This window comes from Hylaeus volcanicus, chromosome 1, assembly GCF_026283585.1.
Source record: "Hylaeus volcanicus isolate JK05 chromosome 1, UHH_iyHylVolc1.0_haploid, whole genome shotgun sequence".
NCBI classification, from domain to species: Eukaryota; Metazoa; Arthropoda; class Insecta; order Hymenoptera; family Colletidae; genus Hylaeus; species Hylaeus volcanicus.
The window spans coordinates 25,971,882-25,984,450 of NC_071976.1; the positions used below are offsets into that span (position 1 = coordinate 25,971,882).

Genomic DNA, 12,569 nt, shown 5'->3' on the forward strand with positions numbered 1-12,569 from the left:
CGTACGACCCTGGTCCCACGTCTACGGTAACCATGGAAACAGACGCGTAGCCGACGTCGACGTCGACGTCGACGTCGTCGTGTGGTCGTCGTCCTCGCATACGCACACACGCGCTCACGCTTGGCCACGCGTGTGCACGCGTCCCGCGACGGGTACACGCGCACAGCCGGCACGTCCGCAAATGACATTTGCGCGTGGTTGAGAACACGAGTTACGGAAGACGTAGGTGAAACAAAACGAAAAGTGGAATCAACGCGGGGTCGCGTCTTCGGGATACATACCTACGTGCACCTTAAGCTGTCGACCACGAGAGGCCTTTGTATGGCAGGTAAAACGCATTAAGTACTTCCGGCGCTCGTTATCCCTAATGCGTGCAGCGTCTTATGGTGCTCCGAAACTGTGGTTGCAGACTTCAAGCGGCTAGACAGGCGAATTTTTGTGAAGTGAATCTTCCCACCAGTGAAAACCTTCTTTGAAATTTAGAAGCGTTAAAATAGAAGATTTCAGTTTAATTAATTCCAGCTTCATTCGAAATTTTATTTTAAAAAAAATCGCGAATGAACGACAAGAAAGATAAGCATAAAACGCGGTCTAACAGTATCGCACTCCGGAAATTATTCTTCCAGAACCTGGACTCGAAGGGAATCCGTAAATTACGACGTGTTTATGGTCTAGGAAAAGACATTACCTCGCGAGTAATAAACGTCCGCCGCGAAGAGAGTAGCACCTGTAGTGTGAACACATGCCTCCGCGATTAACATCAAGATCTTCAAGTCACACCAACGGGGACCTTTCGTTGAGCTGCGAGTAAAAATCATATTTCGACGTTATCTTTTCAAATATTCTACGAGTTTAGGGAGATGGGATTAAATTCTCCTTAAAAGAGCCCTCGCCATAAATTTCAGTAGGGTTACGCCATTGGCCAGAAAGTAATTTGACGGACTTTCGTAAAACGATCACGTCATTAAAATGCATCCATCCAGCGGGTGGCGAAATGAAAAGCCGCTGAGATGCACACAGCGTTCGGCGAGTCGCCTATGAAAATAAATTGCGCTCGCTCGGCTCGCCGGAGGAAGGAATTTTTCAAGTAACATCTGCCGGCATTTGTATCCTTCGACGATACTCTCCGCGGCATAGACAAACCTTTGTAGGTCGGAAATAACCCCCGAAGGGTCCTGGTGGACACTATCAGGAAAAGGCTAAGCGACGATATCTCCTTTCGCGGACGAAGGAGAAAGGGTCCTGGAGTCGGTAAGGAAAGACGGAGGAAAAGGAATTCCGTCGGTTTCGCGGAAAGGCTTCTACTTTGTCCTCCCCTCCCCCGCCGCTCTCCATTCCCCGTTCCACTCGGCGCCGTTTTCGAGCTTTCGCCGTCTTTCGAACTCCCCGTGAACTGGGCGAGCGAAAATTTATTATAGCAAACGAGAAGAACACCGGAGCCCGCGGTTATTAAATCGGGACTCAACGGTGTAGCGTTTCATAAATTCGTTAGATAGGAACTTTACAACGATAATCTCGTTCGCCGAAACAGGACCGGTTTACGATCCACCTCCCCTTCCAACTATACTTTCCCTGGTTCTTCCCCTCGCCAATCGTTTTTCCCTTTCTTCAACCCTTTCTCTCGTGGTTCATCTCTCGGGACGAAAATTTGATCAGATACGGCGATTAACCTTCAAAGGATTACGTTGCGAGCGAGAAATTTGAAGGCCCCTATAAATGAATAGAAGAACACTAGGTAAATATTATTCGTTATATAAAAATAATAAATATGGCGGTTGGCACCACCATCAATCTGAAATATCAAACTAATCTCTTTCAAGTTGTTTGCAGAAAAAAAAATTCGGCCCATAGAGGGTTAAACACAAAGAGAACGTTCTAACGCATGACAGTCGTTTATAACATCTGAATAAGAAAGCTTTATTCCTATTACCATTTCTTGTTTCGAAGAATAAACATAACTTTAGCCGCATTATCCTCAATTCCCCTACTCGTACGCGATACGGCAAAAAAATCTACCATGGCCTTATGATATTGTGATAACGGTCGAGAAAGAGGGGTTTGCATGATTCGATCCGACAGAATCGAGCCAAGGGGAGACGCGATTGTACAAAAAAAAAAAGTATAGTTTCAAGAGTTTCTTCACCCACGTCGTTCGAGAGGGTCGCGGACCGCGCAGAGTTTTCCCGTGGTAAATGCTTCGCGCGCATTATCGGCGAGGGGCGCTGAGGGAAACCGAGTATTTCGACGCTCACGCGTTTACTTTATTTTGTCTCTGCAATCTGGAAAATGGATAACATCGAAGACGAGTTTCCGGTCGATGCTATATACAGGCGACGCGCATCTGGCTAACGTAGTCGGCCTTTCAGAAATCAATGCACCGCAATAACCGAACGATGCACTCTGTGTGCTTCGTCGCATTGAGTCCCCGCATCAAAAAGCTATTACATACAATGAAAATAGATTTCAAAGGCCGACGACCATGTTCATGAGGCAGACAGGAAGAGAACGGACGACACCGGTAGGGGAGGATCGGAAAGAGACAGCAGTCCATGCATGGACAAAGCTATCGGCCAGATGAACCGGAAGGGAGTGTAATGTCCCGTGACATTTTGTTTCACGTGCGTCAACGCCATTAAATCCCATGGAGATCACGAACATTTCATGAAATCTCTCTGCGTTTTACTAATGCTTCCCTCGAAACGACTCGGAATGATTTACGCGTGGGTGGGAGAGTAAAATTGTTCGACTCCCTCGTCGACAACTTACACGATGCACCATCGATGTTGCTTCGTACTTTTCACCGTCAACATATACTCTGTTGATCTAATTATATTAATCTATTAGTCATTTGTTATTGTAAATTAAATATACAGGGTGTTCGGTAACTGGTGGTACAAGCGAAAACCTTGTTTTTATTCTATATTTTTGACTTATTTTTTTCATGTAGTTATAATCACCCCCTTTTCGCTTGTACCACCCTGTATATTATAGAGTTTGGAAGGCTACCTGACGTCCTCGAGCAGAAATCATTTCCAGAGAGCCGTAGTTGTGAAGTATTCTATCCTTTTCAGCCCTCTTCAGGTGTATCCTTGAATATAAATGTAAATATGTAAAATTAGTAACGAGATAGTAATAGAAACACATAAAGTGCAATTAAACGTGATTACTAATGGTATAGAAACTTAAAGGTATGGAAGAATATAAAGAATAGCTGCTGACTGCTACCCTCGATGATTAATTCGCAATAGAGCAGAGATCCCAGGGTTCAAATGTGGGGCGTCGAAGACCCCTGCTACCCCCTCCTGTGCAGCCATAAATCATGGAACGATTACATGTGTAAATATACTGTCCCTCGCCCTTTATAACAGCTGCTCTTTCCGAAAATACCTCTTACGATCTGTTTACGTGTGAATCTGTACGCGTGAAGAATCGATAGAGAAACCGAGCGTAATGTCACCCAATGAGATACTTAAATTAACAATTTTTAATTCACTTACTCACAGGAGTACACAAAGTACTCCTTACTCCAGTTGCTCTACGAAATCAACAACTGTAGATTACACTTCCAAATAAATAAATCATATCCTTCAAATAAATCCTTGGAATTTCGTATTTAATAATAATTGAACTATCGCTTCGCTCGACAACTATTTCGATTTTCACGATACTGATAAAGACGTCGCAATAAAGAACTTTCCGAACGGTCCGTTCGAAACGTGCACATTTTCTCTGATACGTTATACGTACACCTAATGCGCGCCGCCGTCTATACAGACGGTGGTGCACAGTAGAATGAGTTTAATTTATGCATTTTGTTCGTACACGTAGCGCGCAATGTTGCGACCGATGGGATCGCGGAAGGTACGCGATCATATTTATATGTAAATGCAGATACGTACACGTGGAAAAAAAAAAGCGGAGAATCGATGACGCAGCGGGTCGAATCAAAACTTGCATCGTGATTACACACAGCGCAGCGCTAAGTGTGCACGCCGATAACATTGTTAATTTCGTTATAAATATTCACCAACGACAAATCATACTTCCATTTTCGGACTATGCACTGCGCGAGTGCATTCACCTTTAAGGCCAGAAAAAAGCAGACCAATGTTTGCCGTTTCATTTCCACTGAACTGTTAAATTTTGTAATCAGAATTTTAATGGTTTGTAAATACATCTCGTGGCTTGTAAATAGTTGTTTGGACAAGCTTCTGTACTATAACATGAAATATAACATCAGTTCGCAGTTCAAAATCTACTCTGCATTCAACCAGTGAAGCTCTTTATGCTTTTCCAAATAATTATTTGAAACGTTTACGGGACATTAAGCAAAAATCAAGCATCTAAAGAGAAACATGAAGAGATATTTATACGCCATGTACCCTTTGCAATCGTATCTATTACATTTTCGTCGAATTTCATGCAACGATTTTTATTTATTCGAATGAATCGAGCTCCTCTTTCCGCCATTGTGTCGACGACAAACTGTTGGCTCAAAAAACAGCAGACTTCTAGGGCCAAGATGCATTGTAACAGAGGCAGCAGCCAGAACCGACCCCGTAGTTGTCCCGATTTTTTCGCCCTACAATAGAATTTCCTGGCTGACTGACGGCTCGGTCGCCGTCGATTCACAGAGCGATCACCCGTGAATTCCCCTGCTTCTTTACATCCCGCAATAACAACGCGAGTCGCAGATACCAGAGGCATAGATACATAGTAGAAATTAATTCTGTACCTTTCTAAAGTTAACTATACCATACGAGTTTCAATATTTCTTCAGTCACACATTCCAACAGAGCACATACAGTTGTAAAACATAATTTAAAAGCAATCTGTGTAATCCATTGCTATATGTATACATGTAATAATTGGCAGGTACCGTTGTAATCTGTTAGAAGTATAATAAGAAAAATTTGTGGGCTACTAAACTTCGTATACGTAGATAAGTTGTAATGCCCATCAAGTTGAAACAGGGCGTATACAGTATGTATACAGGGTATCCCAGAATTAGTGTAAGAACCGGAAATGGGGAGTATCTGAGACGATTCTAAACCACAATTTCATTTTCAAAAATGTCGGATGATGCTTCGTTGCACTAATTCTGGGACATCCTGTATAGATTCAACATCACAAAATGTCGAATAAATATTTTTACTTAAATTAGTTGCAAACGATTGAGTGTAAAGGCACGGTGTGCCTACGTGGACGTACGTACAGTACATGAGACAAAAAGAACAAATAAAAGATAAAAATAATACATTTCGAAATATCCGGTCTTTGATTCCAACCCCTTCTCCCGCGCCTCCGTCAGAGTGTCTTTATGCACCCTTGTATTTCACTCGTTCATCTCTCATAAGTCCTTCCGCGATATCCACTGATATTTCTTCTAACCAATTGTCCATAGCCCGCGGCGACGATCCGATTGCAAATGTTGAAAGGAAGGACGTTGTCTCTTATCGACTGCATCACCTTCTTTTTCTGTCTCGCCATGTTTTTTTCTTTCATCTGTGTGATCTTCCCCCGCTGTGATCTTGACGAGTGCGTTCCCCTTTTCCTGTCACAACGCGACAAAAGGCGCCACGAATTTTCTTTGAGATCGCAGACGAAACGAACAGACCTTCCACAAATGTATAAACATCCCCGTATCTGTGAAAAATTGATAGAAACATGTACTCGTCGAGCATTTTTTAAAATATAAAAATACACAGGAGTGAGGCACATTAAGAATTGCAATGAAATATTTTCAAAATATTTAACTCCCCATTTTCAACTCTCTAGTCAAAATTATCTATGTAAAATTCGCCGATACATTTCGAATTTACTTTTTATACGTTGCATCACTGCGTTAATGAAAATATAATAATAACCTAGAAATCTTATAAAATATAACACCAAATTACGAAATTACATACAAGTGTACTTATGGCTATCAGAATACTTACTCCGGGTATTAAAGAAAACACCCTGTGTATGTAACAGATAATTAAGCAAATAACGTGACAAAATGAAGTATAATGAGTTTATTTTCTTATTAACTCTTGCCGCTTGTTTAGATTATGTTCGGTACCTGCAATGTTATTAATTAAGGAAGCGCGTAATTGAGTGCCCCATTATCGAAAACTAGAGTTGCGCTGCTGGTAGTTGAAGATTAATTATTATTAAAGCCTCTTGGTCCCCCGAGTACTTTCCGATGCTGAAGCTGATGATAGTGAATCCGTCTAGTACTCGTTATGCTGCAAATGAGTACTCGATAGTTAACACTTTTCTACTTTCTTAAAACTATTGATACACTCAATTTTGTCCAAATAATATGTTTTAAAACGTACATATTGATGAATAAATTAATTATAATACTTATTATTATTATTATTATTATTTTCTTGGCGGGTGGAAAAACCTTCATAGGCACCGGGCGCCGGTGAACGATGCCAGCACCCGGTAGTGTGAGATTTCTACTCACTAAAAAACCACCCGCTACCCACGTTAGTCCCCCGGACCAGACCTGCTTTCGCATAACAACAGTCCGGGGGCGTGGCAACTAGGCCCCGCTAGGGCCTCCGCCGGTCGGATAGTACCGAAGCTAGGGGGAGCCCGGAGTATCCTCCAGGCATCCCTCCTCTCTCTTGCGACGCAGCACACGCTCCACGTAGTGCGCGACCGCTTCCCATTCGCTCGGCCCCCGTAGCATCACCCCTACGATGTTGTCGGGCGTGACGTCTCCTACGAGGGCGCAGAGATCTACTCTATCTCTGGCGAAGCGGTCACACACGAAGAACGTATGGAGCGCGTCGTCCTTTGCTGCATCGCAATACCGGCATCCCGGGAATCCGACCTTGCCCATCCTCGACAGGTATACAGGGTGTCCCAAAAGTCGGGGAGGAGCCGGAAATGGGGGGTAGCTGAGACGATTCTGAACAACAATTTCCTTTGCAAAAATGTCGGATGGGGCTTCGTTAAGGAGATATTAAGCAAAAACCCCGACCAATCAGAGCGCGCGTAGACCGTTCGAGCGGCCGCGGTAGCGAAGCTACGCGCTGGCGGCCGCGCTTGTACGCGAACAAGTGACGCTGCCGCCTAGCGCGTAGCCTTAAAAAAGTAAAGTAAAGTAAAAAATAGTAAATAAAGGAATGCTTTAATGAGGAACAGTGAAGAGTAATGAATATAAGTCAATAATTATGAATTGCAAGTCTTACTTTAGTTGTAAGTGTCTTTAGACTTTTACAAAATGTAACACTGTTAGAAAATAATATAATTAATACATAAAACATAATGCGAATACTATAAATAAAATACAAAGAACAAAATAACAATGGAATAAAATATATATAATGACAAATAAGTAACTGTAGTTGCTTAGTAACATATATATATTGCTGTTCAAGAATAAATTTCTCTGCTTGCAATCTGTTTCTTTTTTCCGTTAAAAGTAATCCTACTTTAGAAAATATTCTTTCGCATGAGACTGAAGTAGCCACCACAAAAAATAAATGATCTACTAATTTACTTAATAAAGAAAATTGAAATTGGTATTATATGCGGATTTTTTATCCAAACTATACATATTGAAACATTTTATAAAAAGTAATTTAATTAAAATCAAGAATTGTGATGACGCAATTCTAGCAAGATAAAAGAATCACGGTCACGCTCGTGTATGAAATTAAATCACCATCGTAATCGTGATTTTGCGATCACTGTGATAAATAACGGTTAGTGATTTTGTACGCCATCTCTAATTGATACCAATCATTGCTATCGATCTTCAGCAATGTTCAGCTCTAAGAAAACGGATACATCGTATTTATTAGAACAGTGAAGATGGCACAAAAAGCCGTAACAACACCAGTACTTAGATATTTATTAGGTGTATGTGTCCCTTCAACTAAACAAAATGCTGTTAAAATACGCGTACGTCTTTCAGATTTCGACAAATATCTTTCAATGGTATGTAAAATCGGATGGCTTTCGCAAACGTGTAGTTGAGGTTATGTGATCTTCTCTCGTGTTACAGTATTTCAGCAAATATGAATTTATTTATGCTATTGACCCTGATAAACGTTGCAAAGTCGGCGATACTGTGTTAATACAAAATTTACCAGAAAAACTGACTCGTATTATTACTCACAAGGTATATTTCATGCACCAACATAAATAGTACTTATATTGGTATTTATATCAAAACAGTGATTTAATTATTATGTACGTAATCAATCACGTTTGTAGGTTACTGATGTTGTTTTCCCAATGGGTGATATAACTGATCCTATAACTGGTAAACCAGTTGTCGCAGGACGATATAGGTATGTACGCTTTATTTTTTAATGTAAATAATAAACATTTCAGTCAATGTAATTTATCTTTTGAAATCCATTAAACATTAATTCCATCTATACAAAATTAGGGAGTTTATTGACGAAGATGCAAAATTATTTGGAGAATTAGAATCTGGGTTTAAGTACGATGAAGCACCACCAAGAGGTACCATGGAAGGCATACGAGATTTTACAGATAAAGAGATTAATGTCAAGTATAATGATGATCCAAAAAATAATGATGATCCATATATGGTAAATCCGAAATAATTCGTATATTTTAAGTTTTTAAGTAATCAATAAAGACCTTACATTAGAAGAAATAAGCACTATGATTTATTTTTGAACTTCTTGATACATTCCAATGTCGGTATAAAATGTTATTTAAAATACTTGGATAGAAAAATGCATTGTTATCTTCAGTTCGTTCAAAGACAGTAGATTTTTATATAAATAAAGCAGTACTTTTAGAAAGAGTAATAAGGGGAATAATATTAAAATAATAATTTATTAGAAATACGATATTAATTCTATATATGATTTTTGTGCATATATATTTAAAATTCAATAATTAAATACAAAACATTTTCTTTGTATCATTCATTACGAACGTGGTATATTATTTTTTTTTACTCAAAGTAAAATTACATTAAGCTACTCTGTCCAAAATTCTACAAATGTGTTAACTGTTTTAAATATTATTAGTAATTATTATTAAAATTGCTCAACTTGAAATTTACAAATAATGCGATGACTTAATTAATTCATAAAAACAAGAAAACAGCTTTGTAATTAATCATTCAGAAAGAAATTCCCTTTCAAGCGCAGCTCCCATTGCATTCCATTCTCTGTCATCTTCGTTGTCCATTATTTCAAGATCTTCGACCGAATCTTGTGAATTATCACCTAAATCTAAATCATCAAGTAAATCTTCTCCTCTCCTAAAACGTGTTACAGGATCATCATCGTCATCATCATCCAATGTATCTTCTTTTCCACTCGAATCATCATCTTCAGAACTTTCATTGGAAAGTTTCTTCCTCTTTCTCCTTGGTTCGCATATGTCATACTCTGTTTGACAATTAAATAATAATTATTTCACATCGTTTAGAAGTATTTCATACATTCATAAAATGTATATATTATACATACGTTCACAATCCTCGGAATCGGAACCCCCATCGCGAACATTGTTATCACATTCTTCTACGCAATCTGCATCCTCTGCATCAAAAACAGGTGCTTCCATTTCTTGCTCATCCATATCTTCTTCAACTTCTTTATCCATAATTTCTATTTCTTCTGGTGTAAATGACATTAGCGGATTAATAGTATCGGCGAAATTATTTTCGATTCCCTTTTCTTGATCTTCGACACGTTCTGGGCTGCTACAGTGAGGAGGTGGTATTCTAGAAGCACGAGCCTGAAAATATGTATTTATTGAAATTAGAAATGGTCAAGCTTATTATTTCATTTGTACGATTACATTTATAGTAGCCATGAAAACTTACTATACCTTTATAGTAAGTGGAAATAATCGTTCATCAACATGTTCCCAACGTTCTGCACAAGTCCAAAGCCAATCTGGATTTACAATTTTTATATTTCCATTTTTTTTAGCTGCATTAGCTTTAGCTGTGCCAGGTTTAATAGCTACCAGATGAGTAGTTTTATCAGATAAATCCTAAAACATAATGATGTATTGCGATAGATAAAAATCAGATAGATACACGTCAGTATAATGAACAAACGTTAATAAATTACTTGTGATACTTCTGCTCCAAACGCTCTGGCAACTTTATATGCTCGACTTTGATGAAGTTTCTGATGAGTAGGTATTAATCCACTAAAAGTTAAATGTACTCCTTTTAGTACTTGTGCTCGCACTCGGGGAATGATGTCTCGTAATGACCTGCGCCTTGTTTCTTGTTCCGTAATGGCATAAAATTCTGCGTGAATCCTTCGAAGAATATCTTCTAAATACAATAAATAATCATCATCATCTTCGTCTAAAACATTATTTTCATTATATTTCGTATCTTCCTCTTTATTATCTTGTGCCGATTCTGTCGATAGTTTGGCTTCTTTTCCTTCTAATATTATGTTATCCTTGTTTTCGTCGCTAGAGTTAAGATTTTGATCCGTATTTTTCGTAATATCATCTTTGGTATTTACATCTTTCTTATCTTTACATTCGCGCACATTCTCTTTGTCTTCTGTCGTTTCCTGAATTTTTTTTTCGCAACTATTGTCTGTTGTAACTACGCTCGATAATTCAGAAGCGCCGTTTTCATCGGTTTCGCGTTGGTTACCATCAATACAAGATTCATTCGTATTTTGTACTTCGGGTAAAACTGAGCCATCAGTTTGTGCTATGTCATTTTTTTCTAGTCCAGGTGGTGCATGTATATCACCAGTGTGACGGAAAAAATGATAAGGTTTTACTTGAACCAAATTTCCACATCCTTGCCATACATCCTCTCTGTCATCTATAATGCATACCAGATCATCTCCACAGGGAAACAAAGCTCTGTAATGAGTAGATTCTTTTATATATACTATGTACACAGAAATAGGAGTAAATAAATCGAATGAAATACTTTTATAATCATACTTAAGATTAGCTGTTTTCGATGCAGGATCAAAACATTCATCCCTTGAAAGTATTCTATGAGAGAATAAAACTCCATCTTTGTCTAATAATGCAGCTACAGTATGCGCGTAATTTCTTGCTCCAAATGTACATATATGTAATTCATATAAACGACTCATTTCAGAGAGAAAGTGCCGAGTATTAGGCCTTAAACGTGTATGATACCATGGGGAATTTGGTCCATAAAGTTGATAGTGATAAACATCCTGCAAAAAATGCATTAATAATGCTGATCCAATCATTCATACAACATATGCCTGGGTACCTTCATATTAGGAGGAACATTATCATTTGTAGTATGGACAATTGTTTGATCAAGATCAACAAGTAACGCTAACTTGCGATCACTTAAAAGACGTTGTTCATCCTCTTTCCCAATCTTTTCAGCTAATTCTGGGCATACTTTTAATTCTGGCACACTATGTACCATTGGTACACTGGCTTGCGATATTTTTGTACTTTCACTCTCTTTACCAATTCCTTCAACCCTTAAATCTACACCACATTCAGCACATAAATCCTTCATTACAGTAGGATGTCGACATCCTTCTAATGTCATTATCAATTGCCTGAAATACTAATCACTTATGCAAATTTTGAAACAAATAAAAAATTTATGGAAACTGATAATACATTACAATAATCTTATTTAAAAGGATAACTTTCAATCGATGCTTTTTGATCTTAGTAAGAAATTATGTGTTTAATTTGTATTCGTAATAAATATTTGAAATTTCTAAATTGGAAATTCACGTCACGCTTTTAAATTAATAAAGCTTGCAAACGTAAGGTTAAGAAAAATGTGTACCCAGGCTGAACAATATCTCCTTCTTTTGCCAAAAGTTTCGTGACACGTCCAAATCGTGTGGCTCGAAACTTTTTCTCAGGACCCTTGCCATCTTCTGTTCCAGGCGTTATATTTTGATATAAAAACAATATTCTGCCAGCTGAAACCATTGCATCCATTCGGACCCTCCATTTTAATATTTTCGCTGGTTGTCCACCAAACGGAAATGTGATCTCTATTGTACCCATAACTCTTTGATAGTGAACATTCAGATGTTAAAATATTGTCTGCTATAAAAAGAAATTAATATATCGAACGTTGAACTTTTAACGTTTTTGCGCGGGAGATAACGTAAACACACTGAAGTTCAATTTCCCGACATCGACGAACACATATCCATGTATGCCAATGGAGCTCATTTCACGCACACCAAGTTACACGTCACTTTCGTATATTGAAAGTATAGTTTTATACATTTTACGTTATTTAATAATATTATCAGTATTTTATATTGGTATTATGGAAAAGCAAGCAATACCTAAAGTTAAACTAAGAAAATGATTCAAACATATCATTCATCCTCACATTACGGTCATTATTTGCCAACAGGGATTTTTCTATGCTGAAGAAGATTACTTGTTACGTATTTCCGAAATTCTTTAACTGTGACAGTGATATACTTTGCAAACTTTTTAAAATTTTCGACTGTATTTATAACGTATATTTAACTATTTAATATCTCATGTAAAATTTCCCTAAAGCACATATAAATATTACTACACGCTATATAAATGCAACAGAAGGCTACCAGAAAGAT

At 38.3% G+C, this 12,569-nt stretch overlaps 2 protein-coding genes across 4 annotated transcripts; one reads left to right on the forward strand and one right to left on the reverse strand.

The window, feature by feature from the left end:
• The first annotated feature begins 7,728 nt into the window (after positions 1-7,728).
• On the forward strand, positions 7,729-8,638 carry LOC128877693 (28S ribosomal protein S17, mitochondrial). The gene is made up of 4 exons (XM_054125230.1): positions 7,729-7,944; positions 8,012-8,128; positions 8,224-8,300; positions 8,402-8,638. Exons 1-4 carry the CDS (start codon positions 7,819-7,821, stop codon positions 8,580-8,582), a joined length of 501 nt encoding a protein of 166 aa, XP_053981205.1. The 5' UTR covers positions 7,729-7,818; the 3' UTR covers positions 8,583-8,638.
• A 209-nt stretch (positions 8,639-8,847) lies between these two features.
• Positions 8,848-12,524, reverse strand: LOC128877677 (RNA polymerase II subunit A C-terminal domain phosphatase). 3 transcript variants are annotated; one of them, XM_054125209.1, is made up of 8 exons: positions 12,338-12,524; positions 11,774-12,042; positions 11,231-11,534; positions 10,927-11,171; positions 10,077-10,842; positions 9,829-9,996; positions 9,465-9,735; positions 8,848-9,383 (listed from the first exon to the last, which is right to left on the reverse strand). In XM_054125209.1, the coding sequence occupies exons 2-8, from the start codon at positions 11,998-12,000 to the stop codon at positions 9,109-9,111; spliced, it is 2,256 nt and encodes a 751-aa protein (XP_053981184.1). In that variant the 5' UTR covers positions 12,001-12,042; positions 12,338-12,524; the 3' UTR covers positions 8,848-9,108. The 3 variants fall into 3 exon arrangements, with proteins under 3 accessions (XP_053981184.1, XP_053981175.1, XP_053981193.1); XM_054125200.1 differs by having other exon boundaries at positions 12,291-12,524; XM_054125218.1 differs by lacking the exon at positions 12,338-12,524 and having other exon boundaries at positions 11,231-11,542; positions 11,774-11,893.
• Positions 12,525-12,569: the final 45 nt, after the last annotated feature.

Excerpts from the sequence above, each read along its gene's own strand:
- LOC128877693 (XM_054125230.1), top strand. The coding sequence starts at position 7,819 with ATGGCACAAAAAGCCGTAACAACACCAGTACTTAGATATTTATTAGGT. Across the intron at positions 8,129-8,223 it reads CTCGTATTATTACTCACAAG|GTTACTGATGTTGTTTTCCC; the intron begins GTATATTTCATG and ends TCACGTTTGTAG. Across the intron at positions 8,301-8,401 it reads GTTGTCGCAGGACGATATAG|GGAGTTTATTGACGAAGATG; the intron begins GTATGTACGCTT and ends ATACAAAATTAG.
- LOC128877677 (XM_054125209.1), bottom strand. The coding sequence starts at position 12,000 with ATGGGTACAATAGAGATCACATTTCCGTTTGGTGGACAACCAGCGAAA. Across the intron at positions 11,172-11,230 it reads ATGTTCCTCCTAATATGAAG|GATGTTTATCACTATCAACT; the intron begins GTACCCAGGCAT and ends CATTTTTTGCAG. Across the intron at positions 10,843-10,926 it reads TCGAAAACAGCTAATCTTAA|AGCTTTGTTTCCCTGTGGAG; the intron begins GTATGATTATAA and ends TACTCATTACAG.